Raw genomic sequence first — 21344 nt, 5'->3', positions numbered from 1 at the left:
AGGAAATCAAACATACCACATATCAGATATATTATATGTTATTTAAAAGTGCCATATAGTAGTATGGTGGACACGTGTCTTGTCTCTCCCCATAAATAAGAAGGAACCGAAGCCGTGCTTTACCTCGTAGTTTACTTGTGCGACCCAAGCACACACGTAGACATGGAGATTTGGATATAGGTATCGAACCTTTATGGAGTATCTTGTTTTCCCTCTTAAGAAAGGTGGTTCATCCTCAATAAAATCATTTTCAAGCTCTTCTTCAATGCCTTCCATATCCATCACTATCATAATCGGAGTGATCCTTCACATCAAAGTTCCATGACACTATTAACTGCTTAGCTTCCCATCTCGCAAGTGAACTCATTCTCTTTAATGGTCACATAGAAGAGTCATTTTCTTTTTCTAGGGTAAAACCCCCAATAGAAAACTGGGTCCCTATGCTGGGATCCGTCTGCCGTCTTTAATAACGTGGTTTCATTCTAGTATTGGGATAATTCAACCCCGGTGGTAGACTGGTTACAGCAAGCTGCGATGGGGCTCTCACCGTCGGATCTTGGGTTCGAGGTGTGTTGGCACACCGGCTTGATTTAGGTCCTTTGCTGTCTTCTTGCTGGTGGCCAATTTTTTTACACGCGAAAGTTTGTTTCACGGCTTGTTGTCTACGCACCTCATTGCTCCTGAAGTCATCTCTACCACTGCTAGGCCTAGCATTTAGCTCTCGAACGTGCCATTCCAAGGTGAAAATAGTGCAGAGCACTGGTGGTAATTTGTCAGCTCGCTTAAGTGGCCTTATAGTGGGGTTTTTACCCTATGATGATAATCCTAGAAAGCCTTCTGCGATTTGTTGCAGGCCTCGTGATTTTATCACTTTTTTACCTGGAGGTTACTTTGCAAGCCTCGTGATTTTATCACTTTTTTACCTCTTGTTTGTGACGGTTTTTAGTTGAAAGTTTTTTTTAACACCTTATAAATACCACGTGTGTCATGGTAAGAGCGAACGAGACTGTGGATTAATTTACAGAGCGCTCAATATGTTGCAGCTAGAGCTGCAACTGGGAGATCCCGCGAAAGAGACAGCAGCTTCCCACGAGCGCGCAGAGTGAAAGGGGGGGGGGCGGTGGGGGAGGGGGTGACGGAATGAAATTTCTGTTGCTCAACTAAATCATGAACTGTCTCCATTGTCCAAGGTTTGGCATGGAATGATCATATGTGTGTGTGAGAGAGAGAGAGTGAGAGTGAGAGAGTGTGTGTGTGTGTGAGAGATGTCTGTTTGTTTGCAGTAAACCTTTGTTTTCTGTTGCGTTGGTGGCATATTGTGAGGAAATTTTTTGTAGACATGCCCAAAGTAAAGTTTGTGGCCCAAGACTTCATGGGCATGGTAGCTAATCTACCTGCTGTCAAAGTTGATACTCTCTATGAGAGCCATTGGACTTGCCAAGCAGTTTTCAGGTACCTTCTCTTTTACTGTATCCTACGCTTGTGCCTTTTCAAAGTAATCTATGGGCTTTTGATAAAATTTTCACTTCTAGAGGGTGCTGCTAGGACCTCGGTATCTTGTGGGCGCCAGGTCATAGGGAGTGATGGCTGTTTTGTGGATTTCCCTGCTCGTATGTGAGGTAGTTTCTCTCATGTTTTGTCATGTGTGTCAGTAGAGCCCAGCCTCGTTGTTTGCTTGGCTGCCCAGGTCGTTCATCTTGCCACTTGTCTCATGTGCCCACCCTCTCATGTATGAGGTATCCACCAGAGGCAGTAGCAAGCATTTTTTGACAAGCAGTCTCTCTTCCTCTCTTATGTCTCTATGATCAGCGTTTTGAAGCAGGGTCATCATTGCCATTCACATCTCCTTCCTCCCTTGCACTATCCTCTCTCTTTCTTTTGATGTGTAGGCTCCAATCCAAAGGGGGTTGCGTTGTTTAGAAAATTAGAGCGGGTGACAGAGGGGGATCTTGGTGTTTGTATATTGCTATTGCAAGTTCCTTTGTGCATAGGGATTATATATCTGAAATATGGAGTGGCTGTCTCCACCTGAGAGAGGAGGATATCCCCTGTTGATGCTGTTTTGTGTCACCCCAGTTAAACTATTGTGGCCACTTTGAAATGGTATAGGAGCGTGGGATCTTGTGAGGTGCTGGAGGTTTTGTTGTTGATTGTGGTGCTGGTTTTCAAGTTTGAGAGCAACTCTATGGGCTGCAGAGCATTGGCAGGGACTTGGGTGCGGTGATTGTGATCCAGAGAGGTGATTGCAGTCCAGAAAGAAGGCTGCTGCTCAGGGTGCTGGTTGTTACTGCATTGTGAGCTGGTTTGGAGCGTTTTAATCCCTCTAGTTTTGGCAGTATGAAGCCCTTCTCATTATGTTGGAGGTGTCAAAGGTGTAGTGGAAAAGGGAGCGGGTGCGAACAGAGAAGCAACCAGTGCATAGACAGCCTCCTCTCGATGTAGACAACAAGGACCAAGGTACACTCCCAAACTGATGGGCAGCTCTCTACAAGGAAAGGTCTCTCTCTAGGAAGACTGAAGCCTCGCATGGAAAGATCTCCCTCTAGGAAGGCAGAAAGATTTGGACAAAGGCCTCAGTCGTGGAGTCTGTGCTTTGCCATACTTCACGGTCTATTGGGACTTGGGTAGGTTGCATTTTGTCTTGCATTGCCATTGACAGACTTGCGTAGAGTATGGGAGCTATTCAGTGGCTACATACAGAGGACAGTTACTATCAGCCTCCCCTCGTTCCTCTTTCCTCTCATTGAGAACGGACCTTGCACATAGAGGCCGGCCAATGGACGTGAGGTGAGAAAAAACAACTTTGGTGTGAGCGCAAGTGTCACAAGACGGGCACCACGTGCAAATAAAAAAGAACAGACTGAACAAACTTTTAGCACTTCAATAACGACTGAAGTGAAAGAGAGACGACACCCGACACGGAGTGGCGGAATTCTACCCCAGGGAGTATTGGCCCCAAACCTTGACGCCCCTTTCGGTATTTCTTTATATTGCATCAAGACAGTACAAGCCGGTACTCCAGACTCTGCACCTTCTCTAGGAAGCATGCTAAAGAATGAGCCCTAGCCTCATATTTAAATGCCCTAGGCCCGAAAAGCAGTTTTACATGAAAAGCCTTCAAACTCAAAAGCTTTGGTCCAAAAGCAATGCCAAAAAGTTGCCAACGTAAATCACGGAATTACGTACAACTGCTACGTCAGCACTATCAACGCGTTTTGCGGAAATCTGCCACGTCAACATTGTCAGTGCAAAATCCGGAAACTGTCCGTACAGTTGCCACGTCATCAGTTTTTGGCGCAAGTCTTTCTTTGTGTGTGTGTGGGTCTTGCTTTATTTTAATCCTTTATGTCACTTGGGGCCCCATCGGACAGGGTCCCCATAAGTTGGTAGGACTTCTGCATCTGTTACTTGTTCTTCTTAGGGTTTAGGCCCCTCGGCCGGCATTTGTAAGTTTGCTCCATTCTTCAGGGCTTTGACACGTCAGTAGTTTGTGACATCTCCCTTCTTGCAAGAGAGTAATCGTCCGCGATTACAGCATATCTGTAAAACAACTCAAGTTAGCTAAAAAATTTCCGAGGGTCATTCCGATGGACATTCCGAGGGACAATCAGTTTGCTCTTTTTGTTAAGGAGTTAGCTTCTCCTTTCGGCTCTTTTGATCAAGGAGTTGGCTTCTCCTTTCGGTTCTTTTGATCAAGGAGTTGGCTTCTCCTTTCGTCCAGATCGAAGTTAAATTAGCCATCACACCCAGACTGCATTGATCTTCCACGGGTGTCTTGATGCACTAAAATTACATACCCAGGCAATCTCATCCAATTAGGAATATTTAGTGGTTGGCACATCACAATGCAACACAAATGCTCACATATGCATGTTACAAGACATAGAAATATAAAGCCGCCGATGAACACTCCTCCCGTATAACCTAACAAGGTCGGGGCCGGGAGATATTCGACGACTCCCTCATCACTCCTGCCGCATAACCTAAAAAGGTCGGGCCAGAAGATATAGAGGCCTTTTACAACCAAATGCCCCATAGACCGCAGCATGCGTTGTTTGGACTTCTTATACTGCTCAGACTTCTTATACTCCTCCCGCATAACCATCCAAGGGCCGGGAGTCACAACAACAATACTCCCCCTGTAAATAACCACAAGGGTCCGGGCCATGAGTATGAACAAGCATTCTCAAACATCATTTCTCACTACTCCACCCAGGAGTAAAATCACCAATCATTAAATCCAATATTAAAACCAGAGTCAAACAATTCAAATCGGCACCAAGACAGGTTCAAAACAGATACCATCCATTTCAAACAAATTTCAAACAGGATCACCAAACAAGCTCTCAAAGAGAACTCAAACAAAATTTAAACTTAAAAGCAATCTCGACATCGATCGAGCTCTGAAACGTGCACCAAAAATTAGGGTTAGATTCTTTCCATAAGGTCGTAGCCGACCACAGCATGGTCCATCAGCTCTTGGAGAGACAGTGGTCCTGCGGCGGTGATGGTAGTCCCAAGTCATAGCAGTCACACCAGACCTCCGAGGTTATCAACAAGAGGCACCTGCTGAGAGATGTAAATAAATTTCAAGTTATAATCTGCTAGGGTTTCCATGGCAAGCATTTCAAGTTACCCCACTCTGCCAGAAGTTGCACTCTGAAGGAAGATGTCAGAAACCATATAACTTCGGGCAAAAATTTTCTTGAAAGCTTGCCAAGTCCTTGGAGTGTGCGGCTTGGTAGCTATAGACATCAACATCTGCGTGGCATTGCTTTTGAGAAAAACAGTGACTCGAAACAAATCTTGGATCCTTCTTTGCAAGTGATCTTTTTGGCTTATGCCCTGTAAGACATGAGCGGTGAAGACGAGAGCGCGCCCGATGCGCGATGAAGTAAGGGTAAGTGCCCGGGGTCGAAGCACAAAGCTAAAATTTCCAATGAACTTTGGAAGTGCGATCTTGCTCTCTTTGCTCTTTGGTGGGACCGGTATGCTTTCAAAAAAGCACACGCCTAATGCTCTGATACCACTGTAAGAAGACGGGCACCACGTGCCAATAAAAAAGAACATACTGAACATACTTTTAGCACTTCAATAACAACTGAAGTGAAAGAGAGAGACGACATGCGACACGTAGTGGCGAAATTCCACCTTAGAGAGTATTGGCCCCAAACCTTAGCGCCCCTTTCGGTATTTCTTTATATTGCACCAACATAGTACAAGCCGGTACTCCAGACTCTGCACCTTCTCTAGGAGGCATGCTAAAGAATGAGCCCTAGCCTCATGTTTAAAGGCCCTAGGCCCCAAAAGCAGTTTTACATGAAAAGCCTTCAAACTCAAAAGCTTCTGGTCCAAAAGCAATGCCAAAAAGCTGCCAGCATAAATCACGGAATTACGTACAACTGCCACGTCAACACTGTCAACGCGTTTTGCGGAAATCTGCCACGTCAACAATGTCAGCGCTAAGTCCGGAAACTGTCCGTATAGCTACCACGTCATCAGGTTTTGACGCAAGTCTTTCTTTGTGTTTGTGTGGGTCCTGCTTTATTTTAATCCTTTATGTCACTTGGGGCCCCATTGGACAGGGTCCCCATAAGTTGGTAGGACTTCTTCTGTTACTTGTTCTTCTTAGGGTTTAGGCCCCTTGGCCAACATCTGTAAGTTGGCTCCATTCTTCAGGGCTTTGACATGTCAACAGTTTGTGACAGCAAGGCCGCCAAGGGGTGCTCTCGCAGGAAGGAGCTGAGCTTGGGTAAGAGAAAAGACTTCTTAAAGCAAACTGCAAGCAGTATTAAGTACCAAGTATCCCAAGTACCCAAGTAACCCAAGTACCCAAGTACTCTGTGCATGGTCATCACCAGAAGTGGAATGGATACTTTGCATGAAGGTGATGAGAGTGGAATTGGAGAAGAAGAAGTCCCACGCCAGGAGACCGTTTCTAGATCCTCCTCCATCTCTATCTACGCCACGGATTACACCAAATTCTATGGAGGTTTTGGTAAAGTCTATGATGGAGATGATGCTACAACAAGAGGCTCAATGGGCCGCCGTGGAAAGGGTTCGTGAAGAACGGAGTGCAGCTATGAAGCTAGAGCAAGAGCAGGCACGCGAAGCTCAACGCATGGCGGCTAAAGAAAAGAGGAGCTAGAGCGTGAGGCGCTACGAGGCCAACACATGCAAGACTTGGTCATGCAAGTGCTCTCCTCAAAGAGCGATCCACTCAAGGATTCTGGCGAGTCATCACGTAGAACAGGTAGAGACGACGACTCTAACAATCCCGTCACTGAGAAGTTGACTTTTAGTAAGTATGATGGTAAGATGGACGCTTCTGTGATTTATTCTTGGTTGCATCAATTTAATGCTTACTTTGCGACTAACAAGAAGACCAATAACAATAAAGTTTTGACAACCGCCATGTATCTATCGGGTGATGCCATTAATTGGTATCAAGCTTGGCAAGAGGCACAATTGGTTGAGCATCTTGAGCATGCCGCGGATGGCGTACCCCTGTCTTTTAGTTAGGTCGACTTCCAAGACAAGCTCAAGGCTCGTTTTATGCCACCGAAGTACCTTGATGATTGAAAGACCTCAAGCAAAATGGCACTCCCGTTATGTCTTTTTCTAATCGTATTTTGCAAATAGGTGTTCAATTGCATAAGTCGGATGAGGATCGCAAGGAGACTTTCCTCTTTGGTTTGGACGAGTACATACGACATGAAAGTCTTACAATCCATTGACTACAATGACGCCGTCAGGATCGCTCTCCAACAAGAAATGAAGCACAACAAAGGTAAGCCTAAGGAGAATAAGTCCAGTATCCCTCAGAACCAACAGAATGGTAAGAATGATGGTAAGAACAACGGCAACTCTTGGTCTTCTCAATCTTCCTCTACACCTAAAGCACAAAACTCTTCACCTAATAGTGATAATAAAGGAAAAGCTAAAACTCAAGAAATTCCTAAGTTGACACTTGATGAAAAATCTGCTCAAGCAATAGTAGGAGGTTGGTTAGTTTCTAATGATCATCTAGATGAGTCTCTCATGAAGTGTTATGGTCATGTGAATGGTCAGCACATTATGATCTTGTTCGATCCTGATAGTATATGCATGATGTGATTAGTGGTTCTCTTGTGAAGAGCGCAAGCTATTCCAATGGATCCCATTGTGGTCTCTAGATTCGCTCCTGGCATGCACTCCTCACTTACGCATGAATGTCCTAAAGTAACAGTCTTAGTTCAAAACGTAGGCTTTTGTCTTAAGTTTGTTGTTTCTTCCCTGTCTGGTTGTGATGTGATATTTGGCATGAAGTGGTTTCGTGAGTTTGATCCACAAGTTAATTGGAAAGAAAACTCGCTCTCTTTGTCTATTGAAGGTGCTTCTCCTCTGGTTATTCGCTGTGAGTAGAGTATTCCTTCCTTGCCATTGAACTCTCACTCTCATGTTTTGAAAGGGGATAAAACGCGCAGCCCGGTAGTATCGCTTAGTATACAATCACACAGTTCATAAAAGAATACGTCATTGCATGAAAATGAACCTCTCTCTGTCATTTATTCTCTAAAGCATGAGAAGCATTTTGTGTATGGGAGAGATTTCAATGCCAGTATTGGTCATCAAGCCCTCAATTGGCTCCAACCCACCATGCCTAGTGTATTTTGGAGCAACCGTCAAGCTAGATGGTTCTAGTCTTGTGAGCAATTTGGTGGTTTGATTGATTATGTTCCTAGTGAAGCTAACCCAATTGCAGTTACGATCAGTCACGAAGAACAAATCTTGGCTCTCGAGTCGAGGTCCACAATACCCATTCAGGAAGTATCTTTTGTTTGCATGAAAAGCCAGTATGCATTTTTTGAGTCTCTCATTTGTGACGATCTCTTGTATTTTCGTCACCGTCTTTGTGTGTTACCTTCGCATACGAAAGCCATATTGCTTGATGCACATGATTCACTCACGGATGAGCTCAAAAGCATGAAGATCACTTTAAGAAAGATAAAAAGTTTGCATTCAAGGAATACACAATGTTCCATTATTGTAGGTCATGTCAATAAATTTTGCCTGCTCACTCCTTTGTGAGACACAATCATAGCAAAGGCATTAGCACGATTGTCTATCAAGCATTGGTATTCCCTTTATGGTTTGCCAAAGTAGATAGTTTTAGGTAGAAAAGTCAAGTTTAGATCACATTTTTGGCATGTGCTCGTTGAAAATTTTGGCACTTCATCACACAGTCTTTTTAGGAAGCATAGTCCTTTCCAGTCTTCCAAAAAGTAAAGCTGTGTTTATGAAATTATGGTTGAAGTTATTTCAGGGAGATCCCCGGGAGGAGATTCTTGAAGAGGATGAACCCGAGATTGTAGACAAAGTCGAAGACATGGAGCTGAAGTACATTTTTTTGCATCGCTTTCGGCGCGGCCTAAAGAAGCAAGCATTGTAGTCCTTTTTTAAGTTTAAGTATCATGGAACCCACGCAACAATGTGGGCTGACGAAGATTTCTTAGAGATTCCCCGGAGTTGCTGGCGGACTACATGGAAGCCATGCAGCTCAGTACCAATACCTCACCTTGAAAAGGGGGGGATATGTTCACATCTAACCAACCCTATGTGCACGTGGACAAGCTAACTCCTATTTCTAGGGTTTAGGATAGCCTAGGAAGTGTTCTGGCATCCTTGTGAGCCTGGACACAGGACAAGCATGTCCATGCACTTTAGATTAGTGCACAGATGGCCATGGAACCAAGCCAAAACCCAAGGCTGAACATGGCTAAACACAACCCGACATGAGAAAACCATAGTTACCGGGGAACGCCCCCTAGCCTCCGTTCCGGGGGGCAGTTCCCTTCCCGAACGTTCCGGAACGTCCCGGAATGTCTGACGTTCCAAGTGGCCAATGCAAACCAGAACGGCCGTTCTGGAACGTTCCGGAATGTCCCTGGAACGGCCAACGGCTACAAACAAATTTGGCAAAAATTGAAAAAATTGAAGTAAATGTTTGGGCTTCTTTTGAAAGTGTGCAAGGCCTCAAGGACTCATAAAATGCACCCCCCTCCCCCTTTCTCTTCACAAGCTAATCCTCAAGGCTCAAGCTCTCTCCCTCTCACTCTCAAGATCTCTCCCTCTCAAGACTCACTCTCTCAAGGCTCAAGGCTTCAAGCCTTCAAGCTCTCTTCCTCTCCCTCCCACTCTCTCAAATCTCTCCCTCTCCATCTCACTCTCTCTCTCATCATCTAGTCATAGCAAGGTTGAATGGTCTTCAAAACGAGTTTTTTGTGAGTATTAGAGTCAAAGCACTCTAATACTCCTTGTATTTAAACACAAGGAGCTAAAAATTGCACTATTTGGGTGTTTTTTATACCTCCCGTTCTGCGACGTTCCCGTTCCGGACCCCTAGCAGTTCCCCCGTTCCGCGGGGATCCCGTTGCCGTTCCCGTTCCGCGTTCCGGGTAACTATGGAGAAAACAACCTTACACTGGCCGGGCACAACTACAAAACAGCCCTCACTCCCTAACACCTGGCCTTGGGAGAAACGGGGATTGACTGGATGAATCTAGAGAGATGCCTGAACTAATAGGTAGCACTAAGAAATGTGACACCTGCAAATCAGGTGCTTGTGGTGTGTCTCACCTAAAATTACACCTCGACTTTAGGAGTACTTTTCACCAGCCAAGTAGATAGTTATAGTAGACTTTTCCCACGTGCATGTATGATCATATACATGGTTAGAGGCATGTAATGTCATGGCAGGGCACCATCATAAGTTGACTTTGCCATGGCTCCATCACGCCATCATTCTAACAGGTGGTTCACACCTTATTATAGGAGATGATGTGAACTTGCAACTTTAACCTCACAGAGATGACATGCTATTATATTTTTTAAAAGGCCATTTCTCTTAACTAAATAGCCAAATTAGTAAATCCTCGTAAAAGGTTTTCAGAAATGTTTACATTATCTGATTGTGGGCAAACTTTCTGTGATTTAAGTATATACTATATTGTCAACCTTGAATTATATCATCAGTATTCATCAATTGGTTTCCATGCTAAATTTGAGGTGGTTAACCTATTCATTAAAATTTTTGTGAACATGTACTGTATAGTGGTTTTCTTTTTTTTGTTTGTGAATCTTATGTGTAATGAAAATTCACACCTGCCTTTCTTTAAGGATTTCTAAACCATAAGAATGATTTTTTCTCTGCTTAAAACCCAAAGTTTCTAATCTTCAGTGGTAGCCGAGGAGAAGCCAGCATTTTAAAAACCTTGGCTGAGGAGAAGCCAGTATTCTTAAAACCTTGATTTCAAACAACAAGTGCGCACAGCTTTATCTCCTTCATAGTCTTTCTATATTTTATTTACAGGTCATTACCTCCAATTGCAAAGATGTATGTCTTGAGGCTTCTCTATATTGACACTGCGGTGAAGAGTAAGCTTATGGATGAGTGGGTACTTCCCGAGTCTCACACAAAACACAGGGTAGCCATAGACAGACTGGAGCAACTGCGGGTATTTCTCCTGGCTTCAGAAGGGTGGGTATGCTCATATTTAATAGGCTTGTTATTTAGAAATTTTTCGTCCATTATGCTTGTTATTGAATCATACACATTCATATCTGCAGGAGTAAGGAGCAGAGCTACAAATTAAACCCAAAGTTTCAGAAGCAATTACGACAAGCCTTGGCCAGTGGGTTAGTGGCAGCTATTTCTTGTTTTGGCTAGTATAAATTGACATGACAAGTGGCAATTTTTTTCTTGAGAGACCATCACATTATTCCTCTGATTGATACACAGTGGGGCACCTCCAAAAGATCCTTTACCCAGTAACATAGCTGTGAGACTTCCATCTTCAGCAGAACTGGATAGTTATGCCATGAAGCAGTGGGAGGTGTGCATCTTTTAATCATGGGCTCATTTGTGTACTTGATGGGCAAGCTTTACTGGTTTTTACTGTCCTATCTTGGCTGCACTCTGCATGGTTAGGTCCAGCATGTTATGGGAAATTCATGGTAACTTCTTAATTGTGGATCTCTAGGGAGTCCTTCTGCAGCTCGTGAGCACAGCATTCCCTGAAAGCTCCCATGATATTTCTCGTGATCGATTCGTCATTGAGACCTTTCAGAGAGCAAAGCTTTTAGATAGGTATTGGAGAAGAAAGATGTTGGAGTGACAGTTTCTCCTCTATAGCTTATTTACATAGTAGTGTTGAACTCAATTTTATGTTTCATCTTCAACTTCACTTTTTTTGTGCAGTGGTATGAAACTAACCGAAGCAGGTTTCCAATTTTTGGTAAGTGCATCTTTCTTTTGTCAAGCAGCCTAGCTTTTTTGACATCTGATAGACTCTCCCCTTTATGGTCTCGTTAGTCGTAGTGGTAAGGGGCTCCATTATGGACGAAGGTATATGTAGCAATAGATATGCAAGGCAAGACACAAGGCAATGCTGGTGTAAAAAGAGGAGTGATAGAGGATAATAGTAAATGGCATTTTTTATGTTTGTGCATGCTTGTGGATTAAGATTCATGTAATGGCAAATCAGCTACACGGATCACCTTCTGATGGCCTTGCTAACTAGCCTCCAGGATGTGATGTATTTTTCTTCATGTAGTCAGACAAGCTGTTATAAGGGTTCTCTGTAGCTGGGATGGCGTTTTGATACATAAAAAATGCCAACCTGTCACATTTTTAGACTTCTCAACAGTTGTTTATAGAACACACAAGGCGGATTTAAGTAGTTGGTGATGAAAGACGATGGGTGAAGTACTCGCCAAGTTCACGAAAGTCAAAAACTAAACATTTAAAATTGTCCAGGTTTTTTCCATAAAGAATTGTTGTTGATTATCTTTTCTTTTAGATTGCAAGTACGTGGCGTTTGCTTTTGAAACGGCTCTAATTTGTTTCAACCAAAGTCAATTCTTTACTTTTTGTCGTCCAAAAAATAAATAAATCTCTCCCCCTGAGCCTCTTGAAGACAAAAGTCACTCTAGAGGATTTTTTTTTTTTGAAAATTTCTAATTCAGTCCTAGGTATCCTCTAGGGCATACTTTCAGATTAGGCTAGTGTCCCACAGTTTGGTCACATGCTTCCAAGGTGGTCCTCTTTGAAGAGAGGTTTTTTCATAGTTACCCGGAACGCGGAACGGGAACGGCGACGGGATCCCCGCGGAACGGGGGAACGGCTAGGGGTCCGGAACGGGAACGGCGCGGAACGGGAGGTATAAAAAACACCCAAATAGTGCATTTTTTAGCTCCTTGTGTTTAAATACAAGGAGTATTAGAGTGCTTTGACTCTAATACTCACAAAAAACTTGTTTTGAAGACTATTCAACCTTGCTATGACTATGATGAGAGAGAGAGAGAGAGAGAGAGAGAGAGAGAGAGAGAGAGAGAGAGAGAGATTTGAGAGAGTGGGAGGGAGAGGAAGAGAGCTTGAAGGCTTGGAGGCTTGAGCTTTGAGAGAGTGAGCCTTGACAGGGAGACATCTTGAGAGTGTGAGAGGGAGAGAGCTTGAGCCTTGAGGATTAGCTTGTGGAGAGAAAGGGGGAGGAGGTTGCATTTTATGAGTCCTTGAGGCCTTGCACACTCCAAAAAGAAGCCCAAACATTTACTTTAATTTTTTCAATTTTTGCCAGATTTGTTTGTAATTGTTGGCCGTTCCAGGGGCGTTCCGGAACGGCCGTTCCGGTTTGCACTGGCCACCCGGAACATCTGACGTTCCGGGACGTTTCGGAACGTTTGGGAAAGGAACTGCCCCCCGGAACGCCGGAACGGGGGCTAGGGGGTGTTCCCCGGTAACTCTGGACCGTTTTTTAACATTGGTTGGCATTTAATGAAGTCAGTGGTGTTGTCTATTCACAGCTGCTTTGTCCATGATGATCTTGTGTCATGCAGTTGATGGACACAAGTTATCAACTATGGCAAATTGTGCGGGAATACATTTCAGCTACAGAGGTATGAGTTTGTGGAATCAAAGGCCCTTCCTTTTTTCATATGTAGGTCTGATGAAGCCTGTATTATGTCTTCTGTGATTTTAGGACAGGGGTATAAATAATGTGGAGTTAATTCGCTTTCTGCTTGAGCTTGGTTTCCATGTTGTTGGGCAGGTGATGCTTTTGCTTTTCATCTTAATTCTGATTGGTGGCATTTCAATAGTGCATGTATTTATGTCTTGTGTGCTTGACACTTACAGCCTTACAACAGAGATACACTCTCAAATACAGAGCAAACGGTGTTGGAGGAGCTCAAAGTGCTCGGTCTTGTGCAACTTCAACAGGTTGAGGCATTTGCAATCTATGCTTTCCAGAAAGCAGATCAGATTGCTTTTATCATTCATTTTTACCTCTTATTTCTGTAGGGAATGAAGCATCGATGGTTTATACCCACAAAGTTAGCTACAAATCTCGCGACAAGCCTTTCCGATGTGTCAAGTCGATATCAGTCTGACGTATGTGATCCCACTGCACGTTTGTCCTGTAACTGCTCTTTACAGTGCAAGTATTTTAGTGGTTATCTGCAGACTGTCAATCGTTGCTTGTTATCACTCTGTTACAGGGTTTTATAATCATAGAAACAAATTTCCGGCTATATGCATACACATCTTCTAAACTGCAAATCCAGATCCTCCGTCTATTTGCAAGGTATGCCTGCTGGGACTTTTCTGGTGAAAGGTGTTTCCTCAATCATATGATTGATGATTGGTTGCATGAGCAGGATTGAGTACCTGCTTCCGAACCTTACAGTTGGGACATTAAACAGGGAAAGCATACAAACAGCCTTTGCAAGTGGTATTTCTGCAGATCAGGTCATTGGCAGAGATTTATTTATACAGATTGGTTGTTGTGGTGCTTATTTTTCTGTTGAGTGTCTAAATTCAACCTTCTTTTCTGTTTGGAGATGGATTAGATTGTCAGATTAGTGCTTGGTAAGCAAGTTCAGTAATAGCAGGATTTTTCACCTTTAGATGCATGCATTTGGCACGCTAGTATTGTTCAATCAATATGCATGCAGACGTACAACACTCAAGTTTTTGGCTTCAACGATGAAATGATAAATGAAGGCATTTTTTACTTCATCTAGTTTTTCTTCTTCTAAGTTCTTGATTAAGGAGAGAACTACGTTTTGCACATAAAAACAAGCCTTGATAGGGGGATGGGAGCACTGACAACGGGAATATCTGTAAGGCCACCAGGAATGGGTACTTGTGATGCGTCACATCGGATGGGTGACAGGGAGCATGGAGCATCGGGAAGAAGTATCCTACCATCTGGGAACGGACATCTCTGATGCGTCATAGGATGGGTGACATAGAGCATCGCGAAGGAGATTGTACCATAAGTTCGTTAGGAAAGGACTAGGTGATGGGTATTCTTGATGCGTCACAAGGTGGGTGACGGGTGCATTGGAAAGGGAATATCCGTAGTCAGTCGGAAATTCCGAACTGTGTTGGAATTGTGCACAAGGAAAAGCAAGCATTTGAATGAAGATGGGTTCAGAGGAAACTTCGAGGAAAATTAGATGCTTTCTAAGGAAGCGGAATTGCTTTTCGAGAAAGCTTTCCCGCGAGGAAGTCTATGTCTACATTGCAACTGTGCATGTGATTGCATCTAGGGACGCCTGGGAAGTGTTGTGAAAGCATTGTTTTTAACTTATAAGGTTTTATTGAGTGTTTGGACAGATTTAGACCATTTTTAAAGGTGACCGGCCGCCCACTTAATAAGTGGGCAGCCTATGATTAAATAAAGCAGTATAAACCAACCAACGATTTTTCTCTCTCTTTTTTTGGCAGAACAGCGCCAAAAAAAAAAAAAAAAAAAGAAAAAACGGCCGCAATCTCTACGCGAGCAGCCAATGCTTTGCTATCTTTGCCGTGGCCAAGGAGCTATAAAAGCATCACATACCCTCTCCCAGAGGGAAGATCAGTTTTTTTGCAAGAAGAAGATGTTGTTGCAGATTTCATCCTCAAAGAAGACGTTGCCGATGATGCCCATGGCTGCCCCAAGTGTACCAGATGTCGCCAGGACCCAATGCGCGAGTTTCCTCGCGAAGAAATGCCTACGGAGCGTGTTTCCATCGCGACAAGCTGTTGTTTTTCTCTGTTTTCAGCCCATAAACGTCATAGACGGGGCTGATTTACAAGAAGGAACCCGAGAACACCTCTTTTGTGTGTAGGATTTCCGGGGAATTGCTTTTCGAGAATCGAGTTGTGTTTGGAGCATCGAAACTTTAAAGGTTACGATTTTCATGTTATGATCTCTAAGTATTTGTTTGGAGGTGTACTTCCTCTTAGTGAGGGAGTAGGAGTAGAGAAAGTGCTCTGAGGAATTAGAGCCAGATCAGCCCAAGGGTTTTGTACTTGAGTTTGGGAAGTAGATTCACGGATCGGAGAGAGGTAGTCTCTCGAGTTGTGATTCGGAAGTTGAGATTCCCAAGTAAGGACTTCGTATCCGGGAAAGCAGAGCTGTTCTGCGAGAAGAGGACTCTGGAAATGGAGTCAGAAAAGAGCAGCAGGGATGCCATGCCTTGAGTCTGGAAGGTGAGATCCAGAGGCGAGAACCTTGGTTCTCGAGGATTTGGAATAAGGAACAGAAGTTCCTTGGAATAGGGTTTTTCCCTAGGAATAGGAAGCCGAGGCTTCTAGGAACCATCAAGCCTTATTCTAGAACGAGTGTGGTAATACGTTCGGTTCAAGTGCTTGTATAGACTTCTCCTCAGTAATAAAGATATTATTACGAGGGGGACCCAGCCCATCTTCTGTCCCCAGACCTGTGTCGATCTTCTCACTCTCTCTCTCTCTCTCTATTTATTTCTCTCTATATCTTTTGGTTTCAGTATTAAGTGATAAGTTCTATTTATCCGAGTATATTTTATATTGTTATGCGCTCCCGTTTGTGACAGTGGTATCAGAGCATGGTCTCCTCTCTTTCTCTTAAAGGAGGACGACTTTGGGAAGATACGGGCAGAAGCCATGAAAAGCCAAGAGAGAAGTCCTGCAAGGAAAAGCTCGCAGAGTTGGAAAAAAAAAAAATCTCTGCAAGAAGTCGACACAAGCTTTGGGATTCTGTGAGAAGGCGACAAGAGCATGATGCTCAAGAACCTAGAGAATCCACGGAGCGGAATGCTCAAGATCCTTCAGAATCAAGAAAATATCCATGAACATCAATCCAGAACCATAGCCATGAAATCCCGTTATTCCGGGAAGGATATGAAGGTCTTTAGACCTCTGAACACTCCAGTCAAGTTTGATACTTTTGACGGAAGGGAAGATGTCCTGAAAGCTACCGCTTTAGTTCGACAGTTTGAGGTTGCCTTTTGCAAATGGCAATTTCTCAGAAGCGTCGAAGGTGAGACATGTTACCAAACTCCTCAAGGGAATTGCAAGTACTTGGTGGTATACCAAAGCTTTGCAAGGAACTTACAAGAAGACTTGGATTCAATTCAAGGCTGAATTTTTCGACAAAATTTTTTTCCTTTGCGCTTTGAGGAAGGCATCCGAGGAGATTGGGAGTGGTGTTTCCAATAGGAACACGAGCGAGTCAAAGCAAGTAGTGGAAAACACTGCTCGTGGTTATAACTCGCAAGAGGAAAAGATTGGAAAGAAGTACCGCCGTGCATAAGGAATCTTCGGATTGGAACCGTCCGCCTACGTTGAGCGACGGCGCGGAACAAGAACCTTCTTTAATGTGATCGCAAACTCTGTTTGTGAAAGGACATCGAGCTTAATGCTCTCTGACTTGGGCATTCCCTATGTGGGAGACACAAGAGGTTGAATACATAGTTACCGGGGAACGCGTTCCGCAGGCCCTAGAAGGCCGGAACGCCGTTCCCTCCCCCTCTGCCAAGCTGGAACGCCCCGGAACGTTTTGCCGTTCCGGGTGACCACCTGATACCGGAACGGCTCCGGAACGGTCTGGAACGGCCAACTCTCAAAAATGGGAAGGAATAGGCAGTTTTTTGCAAATTTGCAATGAACATTAGGTGTTTTTTTAGTGTGCAAGGACTCAAAAATTAAAATGCACCCCCTCACACCCATTCTCTTCTCAAGCATTATTTGGGTGTTTTTTATGCCTCCCGTTCCGCGCCGTTCCCGTTCCGGACCCTTGGCCGTTCCCCCGTTCCGCGAGGGTCCCCGTCGCCGTTCCCGTTCCGCGTTCCAGGTAACTCTGGTTGAATACCCTCTGGACTAACAACGCAGGATCATGCGCAAGGACAGATACCTAGATTGATTTCTAGGAGGATTATTCTTCTCGAGGTTGAGAAGGCGAAAGTGAGTTAACAGATTCTCGGATGAGGAAACTTCCGATTTGTTGGAAAGACACAAATGACGAGTTTTTTTTTTCCGAGAAAAAGATCCTTCTATTAGTTAATGAAAACTGCCCATAGGGCTACAACCACCTCTGCAAGAGAGGGCTACAACAAACATGATGGGGAGACGCTTCAAATGAAAAAACAGCATATATACAATGAGGCTAAATCAAGAGATGGGAGGAGGGAAGAGCCACACAGGTGGACGGTAGTGCCATCTGAGCACACCCTGGACTATGGTGTAGAAAGGCCCAGGGCGCCAGAGTCGAAGGAAAGCCTCGCGGCACTCCCGCATGCGGTCGGAGCTGCCCTGTAGTCCCTCAAGCTGTTCTCTGAGAGTATGGATCAGCTCTAGCCAAAAGTCACGAACAGTCTTTGCTGGTGGCACAGGGCGAGCCTCAAAGATGCGGAAACAGCGGGCCCGCCAGATGAACCAAAGTGTCAGGCCACTGATGAGCTCCCAACACTCCTCTCTCTCGCTGCACCACTCTTGTGGAGTAAGCTCTGTAGAGCAGGCTGGAGTGTAGGTCGCCCCTCCTGCATCACTATCATCCTGCTGGTGGAAGATAGCTCAAACTGAAGTGCCGGGCCCGTGAGGGTGGACCAAGCCGTTGCTCCCCAAGTGTACTGTCGAGCCGTGGAGAGAGCAGGCATCAGCCGAAGAACTCGTAGCCATACCTGTTGGGCTGAGGGACAGTCCCAAAGATAGTGACGCTGACTATCCACCAAATGGTCACAAGCTGCACATGCGGCCGAGAGACCACTGTGCACTAGCCAGCTCCCTACTGCTGTAGCTCTGTGTGCGACCAGCCACTGAAACAAGGTGACTCACCTCGGCTGTCTGGAGTCCCACAACCTCTCCCAAAAGGCTGCCAAGAACTCGACTATGAGACCCTCCTCCTGCCAATGACGTGTTGCAGCAGGGCGGGCCTCTCTGTGCTGCTAGTATATGACGTCCCAGTCGAACAGTGTACTGAAAGAACGGGACTCCTGGGTGGTCTGCAGAAGAGAAGGGGTCCCTCCATAGCCACTCACCAGGATCCCACTGTACTTGTGCCAGTGGACAACACTCCCAAGCCCACAGCCTCCAGTGTCCAGTCTCAAGAGTTGCTGTTTTCAAAGGATCCGAGTAGTGGGCATCTGTGGGAGGACTAGCCAGTCACCTAGAGAGCGCGCTGGACCTGCTGCCATGGGACCCCAGGAAACATGAGGCCGACTACCAACCAAGTGGCCTCTCTGAGTGCTAACCATGGGGTTCCAGACGAGGGGATGCCGTAGGCGCTCCTCCATGCACGTCGGCTGTCTTTGCTCCAGGCCACGCCGTAAGAGCTCCCAAGATCGAAGCAAACTCACAGCGAAGCAGTCCTCCAGTCTCCTGCTCAAACCAACTATGCGCATCTCTCTAAAGATCCATCTGGTCGAAGGTTGCCAAGGGCCTCCTGACTGAGGCACCCTGGCACGAAGCCGCTGTAGCAAGAACTCCTTCCAGGGCTCCTCACCTGGAAGAAGTTCTCTGACGATGAACTTCCCAAGAAGGGCTTTGCTCTGCTGTGCTGGATCAATGATCCCAAGCCCTCCCTGAGAACAAGGAAGCGTGATGACCTGCCAAGCCACCTTGGCTCGGGCTATCTGAGTGTCACGTCTTGACCAAAGGAAGTTCCTGATCAGCCTCTCTACCTGGCTGATACAAGAACTCGAGAAGCTCCAGCAAGCAGTGATGTACCACATAGTCACCAACAACACCTGGTTGGCAACTACTACTCTGCCAGCCAGAGAGAGTCGTGCTGAGCTCCAATGTAACAACTTTCTCCTGATAGACAGGAGAAGGGGAGCAATCTGTTGCTCGGGAGACAAGTCCAAACCAACCTGACAACCCAAGTACTGTACTGCAGTCTCTGGGGGAATCCACTTGAAACCCTCTCCTGGCATCCAATCTGGCACAGGAGCACTACCAACCGAGAAAGCAACTGTCTTTCTCCAGTTGATCAATGCGCCCGATGCACAACAGAAGGTCTCCAAAGCTTGCTCACATCTGTGAAGGTTGGCCTCCTGGCCATCTAAGCACAAGGCTGAGTCGTTAGCAAACTCAGCGTCCAGTAGCTCATCTCCCAGCATAGGGAGTGCTAAGCCCCGTAGACCAACCTGCTTTGACACCAAAAACCTGCTCATCGCCTCCGCATAGAACAGAAAGAGGAAGGGGGCAAGAGGACAGCCCTGTCTAACCGAGCGTGTAAGCATGAAGCGATCACCTCTACCTGCTGCCAAAAGTACCTGACTGTGAGCCTGTCTGTACAAGGTTGACACCCCTCTGATCCAAGCATCTGAGAAGCCCATCCTGCATAGAGTGCCCTCTAGAAAGTCCCAGTCAACTCTGTCGTATGCCTTCTCAAAATCGAGAAGAAGAATCACGAGGTCCTCACCACGGAGCCGTGCCAGGGCAGAAGCCTCCCAAAAAGTAAAGATGTTGTCAAGGATACTGCGTTCCTTGACAAAACCTGTCTGGGTCCCATGTATAAGGCTCTCTAAAAGTGGCTGAATCCTCAAACTCAGAGCCTTGGCAAGAATTTTGTAGGCTGAGTTGAGGATGGTGATGGGACACCACTGTCGAATCTCATCCAAGGAGCCACCCTCCTTGGGAATGAGGTAGATTAGGCCCTCACTCATGATGTCAGACATCACTCCTGTGTGCAAAATGTACTGAAAAGCACTACAGAGATCTGGGCCAAGCAGGTCCCAGTACTCCAAGAAAAAGCTGGGAGTCAACCCATCCTCACATGAACAACTACCACGGGGGAGGGCCCTAAGAGCCGTGTGCAGCTCCTCAAGCTGAAGTGGCATCTCTAGCCTCTGACGCATCTCCTCAGTCACAAGACAAGGCATCTGTGCCCAAACCTGCTCCTTGCATGCATCCTGCCGCTCTGACTGGGGCTCTGCAGACAGTAACTCACGGTAGAAGTCAGTAGCAACTGCACGCATATCCTCGGGCTCACAAGCAACTGACCCGTCGGGCCTCCTCAACTGACCGACCTTGGCATGCGAGTGCCGAGGTCCCACTGTCTCAAAGAAAGCACTAGTCACTCTGTCGCCCACCTAAGTCCACTGAGATACCTGTCGATGGAAAGCAAACTCATGTCGCCTCTCCTCTGTGCTAGCAAGCTCCTGTCGAGCTTGCTGTAATTGCTCCTCCAACCAAGGACTGTCTGGATGCTGCTCCTGCATCCTTTGTAATGAAGCAATGCCTCGTCTGAGACGCTACTCCGCCTCTCGCTGCAGCCTGGCGAGCCAGAGACTCCTGAAGAAAAAAATGGCTAATCTGAGCTAGGCCTGAGGCCGCTCTGTCAGCAGGAGAATCCTGCCTGTCCATGCCCTCTGTCCAAAGAGCCTCTACCCTCTCTCTGAGTGCTGAGTCCAACAAGACCCTCTCTTGGATGCGAAGCATCGTGCTCCCACTCCTCTGCCTGTCTGCCACTGTGAGGATCACTGGTGCATGGTCCGAGAAGGAGGTCCCTGCGAGGATGCCCACTAACCCTCCCAAGTCACTGAAGTGGTCACTAGTGTAGAAGCAATCTATCCGCGATAGATTCACTCCTCCCACTCTGCGGTCCGATCGAGAGAAGGCAAGACTGTCTGGGGGCCTCACAAAACCAGAGTGCTGCCATGTATCCGAGACCCTTAGAGTCATACAAAACCTCTCCCAAGCTGCCAACTCGACTCCATGCACAGTAGCATGGCTGTCACCAATCCTGTCAGAAGGGTCCTCCAACATGTTGAAGTCCCCTCCTATGCACCAATGATCTGCCTGCGGCAGAGACTCAACAATCTGTGACCAAAACTCTCCACGAGCACTCGCCACATTGGGCGCATAGATGTTCAGCAAACCCACTAGGCCACCCTGAAGCTGCATAGTAATCCACTGAGCCCTGCCTGGCACAATAATCCCTCTGTCCACAATGGCCTGCTGCAATGAGTCCGCAATAGTCATACATACCCCACCCTGGATGCCTCCAGGTCCAAAAGCAGCTGACCAAAAAGTATCATATCGTCCACGCAAAAGATGA

At 46.0% G+C, this 21344-nt stretch overlaps 1 protein-coding gene across 3 annotated transcripts in view; it reads left to right on the top strand.

Moving 5' to 3' along the window:
* Positions 1 to 1029: 1029 nt before the first annotated feature.
* The window catches only part of LOC147437708 (transcription factor-like protein), a 54224-nt gene continuing 33909 nt past the window's right edge, over positions 1030 to 21344 (top strand). The window contains exons 1-13 of one of the 3 annotated variants that reach the window (XM_086487205.1): positions 1031 to 1190; positions 1284 to 1452; positions 10352 to 10519; positions 10609 to 10677; positions 10781 to 10874; positions 11022 to 11128; positions 11240 to 11276; positions 12877 to 12936; positions 13020 to 13088; positions 13175 to 13258; positions 13340 to 13429; positions 13537 to 13622; positions 13696 to 13786. In XM_086487205.1, coding sequence (XP_086343331.1) covers positions 1340 to 1452; positions 10352 to 10519; positions 10609 to 10677; positions 10781 to 10874; positions 11022 to 11128; positions 11240 to 11276; positions 12877 to 12936; positions 13020 to 13088; positions 13175 to 13258; positions 13340 to 13429; positions 13537 to 13622; positions 13696 to 13786 — 1068 coding nt within the window. In that variant the 5' untranslated portion in view covers positions 1031 to 1190; positions 1284 to 1339. Of the gene's footprint in view, positions 1191 to 1283; positions 1453 to 10351; positions 10520 to 10608; positions 10678 to 10780; positions 10875 to 11021; positions 11129 to 11239; positions 11277 to 12876; positions 12937 to 13019; positions 13089 to 13174; positions 13259 to 13339; positions 13430 to 13536; positions 13623 to 13695; positions 13787 to 21344 lie in introns of all 3 variants that reach the window. The other 2 variants (XM_086487204.1, XM_086487206.1) reach the window with 2 other exon arrangements.

The sequence above is a fragment of the Adiantum capillus-veneris genome, chromosome 17 (assembly GCF_014529385.1).
Source record: "Adiantum capillus-veneris isolate H3 chromosome 17, ASM1452938v2, whole genome shotgun sequence".
NCBI classification, from domain to species: Eukaryota; Viridiplantae; Streptophyta; class Polypodiopsida; order Polypodiales; family Pteridaceae; genus Adiantum; species Adiantum capillus-veneris.
This window is presented reverse-complemented; position numbering and strand designations above follow the sequence as displayed.